Raw genomic sequence first — 18,902 nt, 5'->3', positions numbered from 1 at the left:
TATATGATATAAAAGAATGCCCGTCATCCCTTATTAACTAATAAAATTATATAAAACGGAATTATTTTTTCTTCCCTTAATTACTAGATTACATTGAAATACCCCGACATATTTGTGATCGGATTAAGATCCTTTATTTCCATTTCAATCGATACCATTGCAATTCAAGAGAACTTCTCAAATGAGTATGACAGATGAAGAACGGAATGCAAGTGTCCAGCTGTTGAGTTGTTTACCATGAGGATTCGGCTGTTTTAATAAATTTTAGTTCTATTTCAAGTAAACTGTGACATATTGCCGAAATAATTTGGGTAAGATTGTCCAGTAAATCTTTCGGAGCAGTCTAAAACTTTCATAATGTGCGATACAGCCGAATTTGAAGTGTGCAGATTGTGTTTAAACAGTCGTGGACTGTTGATCAATGTTTTCGGCGAGAATAGTGAATTACAAATCATGCTGGAAAAGACTATAGAAGATTTAATAGATTTCAAAGTAAGTTTAGTTTTCTATTTGACTGCTTTTGAAATTATGTTTGTAAAAAATCTAATATGAGTTAAAATGCGGTTTATATGTCCCGTATATTTTTGTGTCAAAGAATGGTGATATTAAGGTCAGAGGATTTAGTGCGTTATTTGGTGAATATCTGTTTATGAAATACTTTATTAGGTTGTGCAGGATGCAAATCATCCCTGGTTGGTGTGTTCTGCCTGCATGGACTTACTGACTGAATACCGGCTATTTAAGCGTCGATGTCGCGAATGTTTGTCTGATTTCTATGATCGCATGAGAAAGGGGTGCAATTTTAAGACGAAGGAGTGGGTAACCAATCGAGAAGAGGTCAGTTGTATTCATTAAATTGAATTTTGTGAACAACGAATACTATACTTCCTTCTGCGAACACGAATCTGCGGGAAAATAATTTCGTCATCACTAAGGTCTATAATATCAATGCAATTAATTTTTAAGTGTTGCGGAAATACACAATACTAGAAAGGGGAAAAATAAAAGTTTTTAAATTTTGAATTCTCGGAAAATTTTCCTTGTTTTAAAAAGTAAAAAAATGGAAATGCATTATAAAAAAGTCACCTGGAATATTTTTCCAATGTATTCAAATGCCATTTTTGGTTTTGGTTATTCATCGCCAAGTTTGGTGATGACTATCCCCTGTCTCTCTCCGGCAGAACTCAATTTCCTTCTCTGCACAGGCATTAGTTGCACATAAACCATAGTCTCCCTCCTCATCACCATCTCTTCCATTGCCCTTTATTGCATTTCTCTCTGCAGTCATTATCAAGGGTTTCCCTGAGGTAATACACACCCTATTATGTCTTCTTTGTGAGGGTGTATTATGTCAATTTATTCCTACTTTTGATTGCTCGGAGGCATTAAGACTTGATCAATATCAAGGATGTCAGTTCTGTGTACTTCTACCAATGGTATTCTATCTGTTTCTAGGTCTATGTTTATTTGGTTGATATTGATTTTTTCATTTCCAATTGCTGCCACCTTGATATTTAGTTCTGCGTATTTGGTAGTGCCACTGTCCATCAAGGACATACCCTCATACCAAATGTTTTCCAATGAATTGAAAAGGGTTTAATTAAATGTTATCAAGGTAGAATGTTTCTTCTCTTTTTTAATGGGATTAAGAAGAAATGAAAGTGGTAGATTGAGATGTGATAGGAAGGTGATAGATACTGAATTCTCAACTAGGAGACTTGAATTGGATTTGTATACACACTGCTATGGTCACTCTATACCATGGACTTGAGCATTTTCAATCTTATTTCGTTACCAGATTTAATCTTGGAAAACCATTGGTGGCACTGGGAAAGGATTTATCCACTCCCAATTATTAATACACTGCTAATGGGTGAATTTCACATAATGACATGTAGGGGTTAAAATCGGGTGAACTATAACATTAACTGCCAAATGGAGGTTCCCATTGATTGCTGTGTTAATGGTTTATAAGGAGTAGGGTGATGTCCTGAGCAATGACAACAAAGGTGCAAAGAGGCTAGGAGAGGATATGATTTGTGGTACGTCATGCAAATTGTGGACATTCAGTAGTGCTGCAGCATCTAATATCATTCGGCTTGAATAGAAATGATTGATAGAGATGTCAATTATTTTGTGAGCACTTGGAAGAACCACTTAGATTACCACTAATTAATACAACAAGGCATTGATCAAGGTTAAAGAATTAAGCTATTATGCAATGCAGTGAAAACAATAGTTTTTTCACAAAGTTTATTACAAAATTAGCTTAAAGTGATTAAGTTTTTTACTGCTGTTTCTAGTATTTGCTTAGCTGGAAAGATGTATTGTCCTGATGCTCTTATTTGTAAATGTTTATCACCTGCAATTATGATATTATAACCTGTTTATGCTTTCCATTAGTTGCCCACTGAGAATCAGAAAGACATTGATAAGGATGCATTCGCCTTTGACACTGTTGGCAGTAGTGCCTTGAATGTCCAAGATGACTTGATTATTGTAAAAGAAGAGGCTGAGACTTCTAGTGGATGCTCTGTAGCTCCAGAAAAGGATATTAAACTGCCAATGAATGCATTAATTCAGGAAGATGAAAATAATTGGTGCAGTAATGTGGAAGCAAAGAATTTGGTGAGTGTGTATATAAAATATGGTATGTGAATGTATAATAATGTGTACACAATTAACCATCTGCACATTAAATCCAGTCTCTTTTGAAATAAAACTTTCCTGTTTATTTTGAGCAATCCCCCTTTTTTATCATGACAGTTGCACTTTGTTTTTGTTATCCTTTCATTCCAGTTTACTTTGTTTCTCCATAATGGATTACAGTTCCTATTCTTCTGCCTGCAGAAGTTGTTAGGAGAGTATAACCTTATACTGTGACATGTCTGCATCTGTAATGTTTGTCTTTCAGGACCCATTGGAAGATAAACGTGTTTTATTATCCTTTAATGAGGAAGTAGATATTAAAGAAGACTGTAGTTTTGACATTCCTCAGGAGGACAAAGGCCTGGGAATGAATCTGTTGCAGGAACAAGGTAAGGTCTCATGACTATTAGTTTTTCACTTTACCATAGGCAAATCCCTTTCATTACCCTCAGTGTTTCCTATTAAGTGAGGTAGAAGGAATAAGCAACATTGGCAAGGAACTTGTTAATGTTGCTTACTTATAAAAGCCTTTGATAGCAATGCCTTTGATAACTGTTTATGGACTTTTTTAAACATTTTTTAGGATATAAGTGAAGTTGAATTTTCAAGATGTAGTCTGCATGCATGCCAATTTGCAAGTGCTGTGGACTAATGCCATTGGATGAGGAGCACTCTGAATCCATCAGTCCTGCTTCCTTTGGGTTTATCCTAACAGTCCACTGTCTCTTCACTAATAGCACTTTCTTCTATGTTTTTCTTTCTGTCCACTCCACCTTCTTTTCCTAACCTTCACATCAAAAGCAATCATTCCTTGCATCTCCTCTTGTTTCAATGACTGTGTTTCTAAGCCACACAGAGCCAGAGCTTAATGATCCATTCAACAAAATTTAAAAGGTTTCAATTCTCTAATTCATTCATTCCCTACCACATACCATAGGTTGGTACCAGGAGATTTCATGAATCAGGGAGACGGATCAATCCTTAAAGAATTCTAGCCTATCCTCAAACATGATAGTTCCTTCTTCAATCTTTTTCCTAAATGCCCCTTGTTAGCTTTCAAATGCCTTACCAACATACCACACTTCAAATCAAATCATCCTTAATATCTCAACCTCTTCCAATAATCACTTCCATTCCCTGCAGTAAAATTATATGTAAAATATTTGTTTTAAAAACCAGAATCTTATACATATCCCACATAGGATTTAACTTGCTCCCACCAAATCCCTGCTCATCATGATCTCCAATAATGTAGTTTATCTTCTGAATCACCAACTTTGCCATTCCCTCTGATTTTGGACAGTATGTTTTATCCCTCAATATTAGAATTAATAATCATGTCTGGCCTCATGCTAGGTATTTACACTGATAGAGATGTTCCTGAACCCAGATTTTACTCATACTTACATATACAACTGACCAACAAAGAACAATACTTACATTGTAACAGTTGCTACCCATATTAAACGAAATGGTCAATTCCTTATTACCTATCCATAAAAACATAATCTATAATTACCCTGAGTACTGAGATAATTCCTTTCAAGACCATGCTATGCCCTTTTTAAAAGTACCTGCCTCCACCAAATCCTCAGATTTCTACAGCATAATAAATATTCCATATATAATCATTACTTCTTGAGAAAAATATTAAATGGTGTGGTTTTCAATTTTGCAGATTATTCATACATGGTAATCCTCTACACCTCTAACACCTTACATGTTATCCATACCCTTCTAGAAATCCACCATCCAATTTTTCCTTTGGCATCCCTCACCATACCTATCCCTTCCATCCGGCATCCTCAGACCCTTATGTTAAAATCTTTTCCTAAGTTCCTTCCTTCTCTTCCTTAAAAATGTCTTTGCAGCTTCTCTTCATATAAAAGGGCAGTTCGATAAGTACTCATGTTAGAAATGAAGAAACCATTTATAAAAAATATTTTTTTATTTTTCAACCTAGTCCCCTTTTAGAAATATACACTTCTCTCAACATTGCAGCCATATTATTAACCCCTCAAAAAATAGGAATTGTCAACATCTCCAAAATATGCCTATTTCTCAGTGATAACTCATTTGGGCTAAATTTCCCACAAGGCATTTCTTCTTGTTAGGAAATATAAAGAAGGCACAGGAAGCCAGATTGGGTGAATACGGTGGGTGTGGCAGGAGTTCATAATGTAGCTCAATAATTCCAGATCAGCTTGTTGTCCACACTGTGCAATTGCGGCATTCATTGTGCCGACAAGTTTTTCATCCCCTACTTATCATGTAAAATATTGCCATTCTGGTCAACAGACCCACGACCTCTGCTATGTTGTGCACCATGAAGAAACATGGTGTGGACTTTTGAATGATTTACTTGACAAACATGTGTGCTGGGTGCCATGGTCACTCCACATCAAAAACAGATGTTTGTCCACATTAAAATTCATTCAACCGATATTTAACTGTGATCATGGTTGGCAAATTTTCCCCATAAGCAGCAACCAACTTTGCTTTTATCTCCTTGCATTTTTACCCATCCAAAAACAAAAAGTCAACTACGGAATAATACTGCTCCTTTCCCATCTCAGCGAAAATCATGAAACACTTCTTTCTCAAATGGCTGCCAAATCCAAGCTAACCGTTAAATCAGTCCGACATTTATTTCCTCATCATTTAATAGATGGCAGCACACAATTACAACATATACTTTCCTCGGGAATGTTCTTTGTTGGAAAACACTTACTTACTGAACTGCTCATTTAAGAGACTTATATATTTACCTATTTGTATGTGGCTAAGCAGTAAATATATATATATATATATATATATATATATATATATATATATATATATATATATATATATATATATATGTGTGTGTGTGTATATAGTATACATACATACATACATATATGATATATAAACATGCAGCTAATTGGTCTGGATGTTAATCTGTAAACTGTAATCAACTTAAAGGTTGGTATGCTAGCAAGCAGTAGATTTCACCCAGTATTAAGCCTGGCTATGTGAAATTCACATATCAGGGAATTGCGACCAGTCTCTTTTCCTGTTCCAGAAAAAAGACTTGGCAAGCCAGGCCAAAATTACAGTTATACAATGCATAAACCAATCTGAATTCTCTTTAAAATATGCCATAGTCAAAACAAGTGAATAACAACTGTAAGTTCACTGGGGCATACTGCCATTTTCTTTATCCCCATCACACTTTTTGTAGTGTTGTCATGTCAATTGTTATTGATTTATTTTTTGCATTTGATTTAAAACATTAGCATGAAACTTGTATTTTGACCTTTAAAAGAATTTTTTTCCTTATTGATATATATTTTCTCATTGTTCCACTTGTTTTGTTAAAGTTCAGGGATTTTTCTTTTATTCCCTCTCAAAGTTCCTGTCAAAAATGTATTTGTTTTGAAAATAAATATCCTAAACTAACACTTTTGGAAAAGTTATGGAAGACCACATGGACCATTTTTTTAGATAATTCCTTTTCATCATTTTTTGCTAAACAAAAGGTAATCAAAATAATAAGTGTCCCATGTGTTTCAATGTGAAATCAGGTGGCACAGGATAAGGATATGACCGCTTAATAATACTGCGCTAATAATTAGGTTCACATAATTAAATATAAGGCTTGGTGTTAGGTGAATTAAACCATCACTAACTAAATTAACCATTTTTTTTCATTAATTAATTGGGCATGATTGAACTCATGATTTTATTCATCGCTAAGTATTGTCATTTTCATTGATCCCATTTTACTTTTTTAGTTAAGCCTTTTCAATGGCTGTTGTTTTAATTTGTGCCATTTGTTGAAAGCCGTAGAATGTTATGCTTTTTATTTAGTTTTCTGTTCTTTAGGCAAAGAATTTTCTTCTCTATGTGATATTTTCCTTTCCTGCTTGCTTTTCTTTTAAAGCATAGGAAATATAATTATCCCTTCTTAATTTAATCAACCCTATTCCTTCTTCACTTTCAATGCCTACTTGTTTTAAGTCAACAAAAAGGTGTATGTTAGGTTAAATAGTCTATTGACATAGTCAATAATAAGGTGAAAGTTGGCACAAGGGTCATAGTTTTCAGTCAATCGCAGTTAAAGTTTTAAATTATCAACAAGAGGAAATTATTTCAAAAGTATTTAAAAATTATTCTTTGATATGATTTTATAAAACCACAGAATTTAGCAAAAAGTAACTGCTCACATAAATTGTCACAAATTTCATGCCATTTCCTTACAATATACTTCTTAAAAAGGTTTATATAGAGGCTAAGAAGTATTAAGCCTATCTTTTTATTGTGATTACAAGCAATTTCCATGGACATTCTGGGAAAAACTCATTGAAGTAACTATTAAGGGCAGCATTATGTGATGACAGCTGCCTTTTTCCTGAGATTTAAGCATTATTGCAGCTGATAGGATAACCAGACAGCTTGATGAATTTGTATGAAGGAAGACTTTTAAGCATTTGATTGAAAACCTACTTTCATTAATACATTAAGAATGTGTACGAATATGTTTAATATTATTATTTATGTTCAGAAATATGAATATCCCCACTTGTGATGAAAAACTTGTTTATAACTAGTTATTGATTATCTTATTTTTCTTTAAATATTTAGACAATGTCCAGAAGCAAGAATGTACAGGGAAAGATGCTGTAGGTAACCTTCTGAACACTTGTCAATTTGGTGAGCACCTTAAGAAAAGGATAAAATTCATATGTCATATTTGCTCGGATGTATTTAAGTGTAAAAATGACATTGCAAGGCATATCAAAGTGATGCACACTCTTGAGAAATATCATCAATGCCAACAGTGCACCAGAAAATTCCAAAGATTAGGTCAACTCAAAAGCCACATGTTAACACATTTTGAGGAAAGGCCATTTAAATGTGAAATATGTTTGAAAAGTTTTTCTCGAAGGTGGATCTTAAAGAGACACCTGTTCACACATTCTAAGAAGAGTCCTCACAAATGTAAGATGTGTGCGAAATCTTTTAAGGAGAAACGTCTCCTTGGGAATCATGTGCTGACACATTCAGATGAAAGGCAGCATAAGTGTGATATATGTTCAAAAGCATTCTCAATGAAAGGAAGCCTAAGACAACACATCCTGATGCACACTGCTGAAATGAGGCACAAATGTAACATATGTTCTAAAGAGTTTTCTCTCAATAATAAACTGAAGGCGCATATGAAGATGCATGCCGGTGTAAGACCATACAAGTGTGATATGTGCTCAAAGGAATTTACTCACCATAGAAATCTAAAGAGTCACATGTTGAGACACACTGATGAAAGGCTCCACAGATGCAAAATTTGCTCAAAGGCATTTCCGGAAAGTAGAGATTTAAGGAGACACATATTGACACACACTGGCGAGAGGAAATACAAGTGTAACATGTGCTCAAAATCATTTGCTCTAAACAGTAATCTGAAGAAGCACTTGTTAACACACACTGACGAGAGATCTTACAAGTGTGAGTTTTGTCCGAAATCATTCATTCGCAAAGATTACCTGGATAATCATCTTCTGACACATACTGCTGAAAAGCCTTATAAGTGTTCAATATGTTTGAAAGCATTTAATGATAAAAGTAACCTTAGGAGGCATATGAAGTTGCATGGAGAAGTAAACACCGACTAGAATGCCCAAATATCACACTCACATCAATCACCCAAAGAGAACCAAAATGACCAATAATTGAAATGCATTAGAACACTCAGTACTGTATCAAATTTAAAAAGTTGCTTGTATCAACTACCTTACACTAACCAGATGCCATTATAAACACAAAATTTTACATAAAATGTTATTGTGTACAGATATTATTCTGTTGTTTTACGAATTTCTTAATAAATAACAATATATGATACATCACTTGATACCTTTCTTTTATAATGACATTGATTTCCTAAATACCGCTTTCATTCCTTAAAACTTACAATTTCATATTCATTACTATAATATTCTTTCAATATCATTATCTTTGACAATGGTTTAAAGTAAAAATTCACGTTTTGCATTTAGTAGAAAAGGAACAACAGTAAGGCTTCCATGGCCATGTTTAAACTGTTTAGTCCTTAGTTAACAGTGTTGGGAAGCAGTGGGAATGCAATGTTTGGCTAAAAAGGAATGGTTGGAATGTGAAGAGGGGTATACACTTCACAAAACATTTAGAAGAACATTTCAGAAAAAAACTGACAACACATCTTATATTGATGAATGCTGGCTGTAAAACTTGAACAATATGGGGAGTTTGAAAGAATTCAATTAAGGTAACACTTTTATATTAAGGGTCATTAAGGTGTACTTGCATCAGAACTTTAAGATCCAGAAGATAGGGACAGAGAAGGTAGTTGATGCATTTTAAAATATTTTTCGGGACACAAAACAATTGAAAATTCAGAGGGATGGTAGGTGGATTTTTAAATAATAAATTTCAGAAAATTCTTAAAGATGGAGGATTAAAATGTTATGCTAGTAATTATCCCGCCATTAAAAGTATTTTCAAAAGGTACAATTGAACACAAAAAATGTCATGTAGTTAACAAAATAATTGGCGTATAACAACATAGATGTCTTCTAAATTGATTTTAAGTTATAACAATATTGTTTATTCCAAATTACGTAATAAACCCAGTGATGTGATGAAAATTGCATATACATTAACCAGCAGAAGAACCAAATTCATGGAACCCTTTGAAATCTTCAAATTGGTCATCATATGAGGAAAGGCATTGAGCAATTTCTATTTGTAAAAGGATACACATGAAATTACCTAAGGGACGTATTTTATGTCAGTGGCAAGTGTTGATCCAGACATACCAATTCATAAATTACAAGATATGAATGGGGAGAATTTCAAGGGTTGTTTCTGTGCTGAAGAATTAGTCAAGGTTAGCACCTCTTATGATACAGACTATATGATTACAATGTTTTTAGGCATTTAGGGAGTTGTCAGCAACTGAAATATTTGGTTAAGTGGGAGAGGTACTATTCTTTAAACTCTTGGGTTAGGGCCTCATCAGTTTGTAAGATATGAACAAATTTTTTCTGATGCTAATTAGATATATCTCAATGGGTGTTTTACCCAAAAAAATTCTCATTTTCAAATGATAATATCACAGCGTTGTGTTTTGGGGCCAGTGGGTTTGCTAGGATTTTGATTTTATAGATTGAGGTGGTCCATCATGGAGTTGAAGGATAATATATCATGTCATATGGAAGAGTTAAAAATATCACATCATAATGGAAAGCTTAATGAGGAGGGAGAACTGCCTGAGGATAACAGATCACACAATGAGAATGGAGTGGTCCAAGATGATTCAGGTAAACATAGGGATCAGGTCCAAATTTGATTAAAAGATATATCATTTTTTACTATCCAAAATAGAACTTTTATTTATCAACCCCTATGGGGATAAAAGAGCTAATATTTTAAGTGATGTAAAGTATGACATGGATGTATTGGATATATGGGATAACATTAGTGGAATAGCTGAGTGAATAAGATAGAACTCGGTGAAAATTTGATTAAAGAAACCTAATATACCTTTCTATTGGGCACATGGGTCATTTATGGAATTTTTTGATGACACTTCAAAAGGCTTGTAGTGTAAAAAATAAAATAATAAAGTACTTATTTTCTTATCTTTTATTATATATATCTATGGAAGATTAGGTGTCACAGCAGGATTTAAAAAATATATCAATATATTTCACAACAAATAGTACTATTTTTGGAAAAGGAAACACCATTATCAAGCCTTATCCATCAAATATATAAACATTTACAGTAATATTCCATAGCCTCAATTCCTGAATGATTCACTGAGTAGATGCCTATGAATGGTTAATATGGAGGTTGATCGATATCAGACATTCAATCCAATATACTCTTTCCCTGTCGAGACAAAGATTGTCTATAGTGTGGACATATTGATGACGCATACTATCGGTCAACCTGACTGTCCATGGGGAATCGCAGTAATCAATTGCTTGTTTACATTTTATAAAGGGGAGGTAATTCTTGTTTATGGTTCATTGGCTTTTGAGGTCATTATATCAGCAGATGGATACTTTGCTTCTTATGCCAGACAGTTGAGAGAGGAGTAAGGACCAAATTAAAGCTTGTTTTACCTTCTGATAATTATTGACACTGAGGGAATTATTTTGAAAATACTTAAAACTATGAGGTTTACACCTGTAGAACACAATTCTGTATTGTTAGGAGGGCATTGGTTATGGGAGAAGATGGATAACAAAAATGAGAGATACTTTAAATGGAAATCATGTTTAAATGAATAGTTGAGAGATGGAATTATACAGAAAATTTCATGTGGAGAGTTTCAATCATGCTCACCTATTGCTGGTTTGAGTTGATGTAGGAATGAGGCTAATGCTGGAACAAATATCTTTTTATCTTATAGGCCCAAATGATATTATTTTGAGAATTCTTGATGCTACTTTGTTTGTGCAACATTTAGAATTTAATGCATCCATATTAGTGTCATAGATATAAATGTTGGAGAATAACAATGACTAGCTTATGGAGCTGAAAAGCTTTACAATTCCTGCAAGAGGTTGATCCTTTAACATTGACAATGCAATCCTTGGTAAGATACCTAAGAAAATAAATGTTTGTATGGTGGATAACATGAGTAGTGCTACCAGTAATCCATTTGGTCTCTCTCGTTATTCCCTCTACAACTTTTCTTCTTTTTGATTGGTGTTCAGATTCCTTCCAAAGGTTTGGAGTGTAATTTATACAGCTAAGAATATTGGGCAGGGGCCAACAATTCCTTATTCTTAGGTGGTATATTAAGGTAATACAACCAAGGTAATCAATTTATCCATCATATTCCACAATCAGGCATGACTATTTCATCCTGGTCTTCAGTCTTATACCTGGCAATTCAGGGAACAAAGATTATGTTAATTTCAGTGATAGAAGTGTCATTAGAATAGAGACAACTTTTGAATGACAGTTGCAATATGGCAATATCCATCACCTGTTTGCTTTTAGCAGAGTACGATGATCCTGTAGAAATAGATAAAAACAGAAACAATATCACAAACTCTTAGTCATGGATTGGGTGCAGATTGATAGGGTATTATATAAAAGATTTTGCGGAGAGTATTCTTCTGATACAGTGATTTCTTTCAACAGGCTTTGCTTGCCAAAACAAACTTAATTGTATATTTTAATTACTTCTGATATTGACATAACATAAAAGGTAATGCAATTCAAGGAAACTCAGCATAAAAAGTTTCAATTGCCTTTTTTTGAGAGAGATAAATTTTCCACAAAACTCTTCAATTTCTAATTATATTACATCAAAATTATATGTATACAGTGTATAAGATTCCTAAATCACAGTTACCATGTTTGATCAAGACTTCTATCTTAATATGAATTATAATGGTAATTGCAGACCCTTATTATATTAATATTCTCAGTTGTATTATTTTCAAAAGAAATTTCATTTATAGCTGGTTACAACAGTCAACTTGAATCAATGTAATTAATCTATGAAGGCAACAATGCATTTTGAATGAGATGGCCTTCAAGTATGTAATTTGAACATTCAAAAAATATTTATGATATATTTCAAGTACCCATTATTCCAGCATAGATTTATTGTAATTTAAGTTTGCTAACTTTAAAACTATTTAATGGGTCACATTTTAAAAAGTTTTTCTTCTCATCAGTTTTCTCTAGCAAAGTAATTTAATCTGTTGAGATGTATGTGTAACTAGATAAAAAGAGTAGGCTGATAAATAATGCAAATATATCCTTGTACAACAAAAAAATTAATCTTCAGAAACACTCCTGGTGACGTACCTCCTCATCACCCATTTGCAAGTTGAGTACTAATTCTACTCAAAGTGCCTATATTGAAATGTTCTGTGAATGGTTAAGTGTGTAATTCCGAATGTATTAGCATGTATGTTTTGGATACTTGAGAGTTTATGTAAATATTTGTTTAAAATTCAGGTGAAATAAGGTATTATAACCAAGGTAATCAAATTACATATTCCATGTTCAGACATGACTATTTCACCCTGGTCTTCAGTCTTACCCCTGAGCATTCAGGGAACAAAGATTATGTAAATTTTGGTAATAGAGATGTTAGAATAGAGACAACATTTGAATGAGAGTTGGCAATAACCATCACCTGTTTGCTTTTAGCAGAGTACGATGACCCTGTAGAAATAGATAAAAACAGAAAATATATCACAAACTTTTAGTCATGGATAGGATGTAGATATTACATGAAATTATGTTTCGGCGAGAAGACTAATTTACACTTCATGCTGGAAAAGAAAATAGAGGATTTAATAGATGTTAAAGTAAGTTCAAAAGAATATTTTGCTAGCTCTTTAAATTATGTGTATAAGATATTTCCCAGATCTGTCGAAAGAATGAACAGAACATTTACCAAGTAATTAGTTTTTTCGTTTTCCACTTTATATCAAAGAATGCCTATCATACTTCATCGCCTAATAAACATGTATTAAAGGGTAGATTTTTTAATTTACCTAATTAGTAGATTACATTGAAATAGCCCCAAATATTAGGATCGGATTAAGATCATTTATTTCCATTTCAATCCATAGCATCACAGCTCAATTGAGTGTAACAAATGAAAAACGAAATGCAAATGCCCTGCTATAACGTTGTTTACTAAGTTCTTTCGGCTGTGTTAATAACTTTTAATACTATTTCAATACATATTGACAAATTGCATTATTTCTCTGACGTTAGATTGTCCAGTAAATCATTCGGTGTATCGCGTACAGACCGCGACGTAGGTCGTACAGACCGCGACTGTTGATCAATGTTTTCGGCTAGAATACTATATTCTCAAATAAATTTTGAAAATACGATAGAGGATTTAATAGATGCCAAAGTAAGTTCAGTTGTCTTGCTAAGTGTTTTAAAAATTTTGTTTGTTAGCTATCTTAAATGGATTAGTATTTGGTTTATATATTCCGTACACTGTTGTCTAAATGTATATATAAGTATAGGCGAGAGGAGTTACGTGCATTCTGGTGTTAATACATGTTAATGGCATAGTCTATTAGGTTGTGTCCATATCCTCACAACATATCTCCACAATGGTTCCTTTTTTTCTAAAAATGATTAACCTCTGTTTATTATTTAACCAATTACATAGTCTGCTTTTGTATTTCTTTGGCAAGATTAATAAAATGCATCAGATTTCTATTTTGGTGTCCTTACCAAAACTTACATTTAAATTGTAGTCCACCATGCAGTAATATGTAATCTCTTTTATGAATAGTTGATGTCAGCAATTTAATTGCCTTTGGATAAATTTGTTAGTTTTTTCCTAAATGAGTGAGTCCCACATGATTCTCTTTAGAAATATACGAAAGACATTTGACATAAGGAATTGTTTCCTTGATACTCTTATTTTGAAATTTTGACAATAGGATGTTAATGAATTATGGCATTATAATGCTTTGCGATACATTCCTGTTGAAACCGAGAAAGAGCATTCTGACGACTTGATTGACAGTGATACTATTGACAAGAGGGCTGTGGCATCCCAGATGACATGATCATTGTCAAAGAGGAGGTTGACATTGCCATTAGATAATCTACTGCTCCAGTAGTGGATATTCATTCATCAATTGTTGCATCAATACAGGAAGGTAGCAGTCATTGGTCAGACAATGAAGAGGCAGGTAATATGGTAACTGATCATACATATTCCAGCATAAAAAAATGCACACTCTTGTGGAAAATAAATTTATTAATAAATGCACTTGCACAAATTGATTCAATTATTCACCCCCTCTCCCTTCCAAGTACTCTTTCCCTGAAATATAATTGGAGCAGCACGCCAATGACATTAGGCAAATGACAATCAGTCTGCATTACTGTACAGTGTACCAATTTCTCACTTACTTTTTAGACTTTTCATAGCCTCAGACAGCCTTTTTTCAATTCTTTTTACACTATTATCATTTTTGTTAATTTATTATTTAATTCTTAATGCTTAATTCTTCTTAAACCTCAGTATTATTTATCTAACTAAGTCCTATCTGAGTCACCTGGCAATTTTCATGCATACCTATTCCTTTTGGTGTCAAAAAAAAGGAGAAAATAATGTCTTAGCTCCATCTTTAACCTGCAGAACTCAATTCCTTTCATCATGCGGTGATTCTCCGAACTAATCACCATCTATTCTTTGCCTTACATCTTATTCCAATCTTAAATCACTATCATATGTTACAAATGCTGCCCTATTGTCCTGCATGAACTCATTATTTATTATGTCCAGTAAGATTGGTAAATCCTATCAATTTCTTTCTGCTTATATTTCCTTGGGATGTAGACCAGAAAGATGATCAAGGGTGTTTATTCCATGTGCACTTCTACCAATACTAAATTATCAGTTGATAGGTCTATGATAACTATGCTTTTATCAACATTTTCATTCACTATTTTGTCCATTCTTAAATATAATATCATGAATATCAGGGTTTCAGGGGTCATTATTTTGTAATGCCAGGGTCCATCTAAGACATAGCCATACAGGTTTTGAAATAAATGATTACAAGTTTAATTACATGTTATTTATATAGAATATTTATTAAATTTATGCATGTGATTCAAAGGAAGAAAAAATAGCAAATATTGACCTAGAAAATAGGATTTCTTACTGGAAAGCCTGGGTTTGAGGAAGGTAGAGGCAGGGATGTGGGAAGATGCTGGGATATACTTTGGGGAGGAAAATCACCCCCTCCATACCTCTCCTCCCATTCTGCCCCACACACTTTGCCCCACATGTCCCCAGCCTGCATTTGCAACAAGAGGCTGGAGGCAGGGATGACCGCTCCGTCCATGTCCACTAGCCATGAAATAGACTCGTTCTTCTCCACCTGGACATGGACCTTCGGAGTGATGGGTGTCGGTTCAATGCTCAGTTTGCTGTTGTCTTCATTATCTTTGTATCCCTCATCCCCCCTCACCTTTTTCACATCCACCTCCTCTTCATCGTTTTCCATTTCTGCCTCTTTCTCTTCTTCCTTGACCTTTATTGTCCCGCTCACGTCAGAAAATGGGGATTTCGGTGATAGTTGGGACGAAAACCTTGGAATCACGAAGTAAGGTGGTGAATCAAGGCTTCCAAGCAAAATTGCCATGGTGGAAATACTATGATGGTTGCTGCTAGGACTGGAGGATGCCATCATAGAGCTAGTCATATACTACCTTGTTCAAAAAGTTCCCGGAATAACCACCGTGTGGCGCACCCATCGTTCCGATTTGAGTTCTGTTTTTTTTGTTAAATTGGTACATCTGTTGTTGATATTCCCTTTAAATCTTAGTGTCATAACTTGACATTTGCAAAAGTTACGGTCGGTTTTCGGTATGTCCATCAGTGCTTCCTGCTATTTTTCCATTACTTCCTCTCGGCTGCTAAAACGCGTTCCCCGTAATGGTTTTTTAACTCGATTGAACAGAAAGAAGTCACAGGGAGCCAAATCAGGTGAATTCGGTGGCTGTTGGATGGTATTTGTTGCATTTTTCGTCAAAAAATTACGAATAATGATAGCACTGTGCGACGGTGCGTTATCATGGTGCAAAATCCACGAGTTTTCTGCCCACATTTCTGGTCTCTTTCGGCGAATTGCTTCACGCAAACGTCTCATAACGCCCAAATAATACTCTTTGTTTACTGTCTGGCCTTCTGGCAAAAATTCATGATGCACTACACCGTTGTAATCCATGAAAACCGTCAGCATTGCCTTCTTTTTTGACTGAAAACGACGTGGTTTTTTTGGTCTCGGCTCATTTGGTGAACGCCATTCACTTGCCTGATGTCTGGATTGCGTGTCGTACTCATAAACCCACGTCTCGTCTCCAGTAATGATCCTTTTGATGAATGTGGGATCGGATTCAGCCTCGCAAATCATGTCTTTTGCGACGTCAACACGGTCTCTTTTTTGCATGAAATTGAGGTCTTTTGGCACCAACTTTGCTGCTACACGACGGAAACCCAAATCATTAACCACAATGTCTTGGGCGGATCCATAGGCAATGTTCAAGTCCTCCGCTATTTCTCTGATGGTTAATTTGCGGTTATTGACCAACATTTCTTTTACTTTATCAATTTTTTCACCGACTTTCGATGTCGATGGTCTGCCACTGCGTTCATCATCTTCGATTGACTCACGACCACTTCTGAACCGCTCGTGCCACTGGTAAACGACCGTTTTTTTTAGAGAATCGTTGCCGAAACACTTTTCCAACATTTCCAACGTCCGTGCGCCACTAAATCCGTTTTTTACGCAAAATTTAATACAAGTTCGTTCTTGCAAATTTAAATCCATTTCTGCAATTGTAAAAAATCGCCAACACACACAGAGATAGATGTACTCTTGGCTACGTAACTTTTGCAAATGTCAAGTTATGACACTAAGATTTAAAGGGAATATCAACAACAGATGTACCAATTTAACAAAAAAAACAGAACTCAAATCGGAACGATGGGAGCGCCACACGGTGGTTATTCCGGGAACTTTTTGTTCAAGGTAGTATGACATCATTTCCTACTGCCCAGAGTAGGATGCCATTAGCTTACTGCTCTTCTGCTAAATTACATATTCCATGTTCAGACATTACTATTTCATCCTGGTCTTCATTCTCACACCTGGGCAGTCAGGGAACAAAGATTATGTAAATTTTGGTAATAGAGAGGTTGTTAGAATAGAGACAATGTTTGTATGAGTGTTGGCAATAACCATCACCTGTTTGCTTTTAGCAGAGTATGATGACCTTCTGGAAATAGATAAAAACAGAAAAGATATCACAAACTTTTTGTCCTGGAAAGGATGTAGATAGGCAGGGCATTATATAAAATGCTGGGTAAAAGATTTTGCTGATTGTATTCTTCTGATAGTTGTTTCGGCAGGCCTTGCTTACATCAAAAGTGTATGCATACTTTCTAGAGGGCTTCTAAATCATAGTTACCATGTTTGATCAAGACTTCTTTCTTAAAAATCATGATAATGGTAATTGGAGTCACTATCATAAGAATTTTCTCACCTGTTTTGTTATTGAAATAAATTTTGTTTAAAGATGGATACATCAATGAATCAATGTAATTAATCTATGAAGGCAAGAATGCATTTTGAATGAGATGGCCCTCAAGTATGTAATTTGAACATTCGAAAAATATTTATGATATATTTCAAGTACCCATTATTCCTGCATAGATTTATTATATCATGAGTTTGCCAACATTGAAACTATTTAATGGGTCACATTTTGAAATAAGTATTTCTGCTCATCAGTTTTCTCTAGGAAGCTATATCAATCTTTTGAGATGCATGTGCAATTAGATAAAAAAGAGTAGGCCGATAACTAATGCATATATCCTTGTAAAACAAAAAAAATAATCTTCAGAAACACTCCTGGTAACATATGTCCTCATCAATTATTTGCAAGTTTGAGGTCATTTCATTAATTCAGTATATTTTAAGAAATAGAAGTATGTAGATCTGTTCTAGTGCTTTAGTAACAGAAGTTAAACAGGGTGCTGTTATGGAATTTACATAATGCATATAATTTCTTTATTAGGGATGACCTGTTATGTCAATGAGGTTGCAGGAATACAGCTACTTTAATGAGGAAAGACCTCATTAAGATAAAGAATCTCCTAAGAGTATGAAATGGAATGATATATGTGGGTAAACTGAAATGTTCTGTGCCTGGCCCATAGTTGGTATTCCTAAATGAGAAAAATTTAGGATTTCTGATACATATGTCCATTGACCAGTTTCAACTTAATCTCTCAAGTAGTTTGTTTACACATATTGTTGCAGTACATGGCTTATATGTTTTCTATTTAAATGAATAGACTCAAATTTCATGCAGGCCTATAATTCCTCAATATAGATGCATTAATCCCTGAGGTAATTAATGCAAAGTTAACTTAATGTACGGGGACTGTACTCCTTCAATATTAACCAATAAAACGTTGGAAGCATAATTAAAACATTATCTTATATCCCTTGGAAATGATTCACCTGAAGGATGGCCATAAATCTGTTGAGATGCATGTGCATTTAGATTTTAAAAAATGGTAGGCTGATAAATAATACATATATCCATGTAGAACAAAAATATTAATCTTCAGAGACACTCCTAATGACAAATCTCCTCATCGCCCATTTGCAGGTTTGAGGACAATTCATTCATTCAATATA

At 34.3% G+C, this 18,902-nt stretch overlaps 1 protein-coding gene across 1 annotated transcript; it reads left to right on the top strand.

Annotated features, from left to right (window-relative positions):
* Nucleotides 1-357: 357 nt before the first annotated feature.
* Nucleotides 358-10,775, top strand: LOC139691686 (zinc finger protein 888-like). Its single transcript, XM_071589530.1, has 6 exons — nucleotides 358-492; nucleotides 667-837; nucleotides 2,404-2,628; nucleotides 2,915-3,038; nucleotides 7,276-8,136; nucleotides 10,678-10,775. Exons 1-6 carry the CDS (start codon nucleotides 358-360, stop codon nucleotides 10,773-10,775), a joined length of 1,614 nt encoding a protein of 537 aa, XP_071445631.1.
* The last annotated feature ends 8,127 nt before the right edge of the window (nucleotides 10,776-18,902 follow it).

The sequence above is a fragment of the Hetaerina americana genome, unplaced genomic scaffold (assembly GCF_022747635.1).
Source record: "Hetaerina americana unplaced genomic scaffold, ioHetAmer1.1.p SCAF_39, whole genome shotgun sequence".
NCBI lineage: Eukaryota > Metazoa > Arthropoda > Insecta > Odonata > Calopterygidae > Hetaerina > Hetaerina americana.
Note: the sequence above shows the minus strand (reverse complement) of the source record. Positions and strands in the feature narration are given on the sequence as shown.

What these genes read in the sequence shown, in the direction of transcription:
- LOC139691686 (XM_071589530.1), top strand. Translation starts at nt 358, where the DNA reads ATGTGCGATACAGCCGAATTTGAAGTGTGCAGATTGTGTTTAAACAGT. An exon ending in GGGTAACCAATCGAGAAGAG is followed by an intron (nt 838 to 2,403) that starts GTCAGTTGTATT and finishes GCTTTCCATTAG; the next exon opens with TTGCCCACTGAGAATCAGAA. An exon ending in TGACGAGAGATCTTACAAGT is followed by an intron (nt 8,137 to 10,677) that starts GTGAGTTTTGTC and finishes CATTTTATAAAG; the next exon opens with GGGAGGTAATTCTTGTTTAT.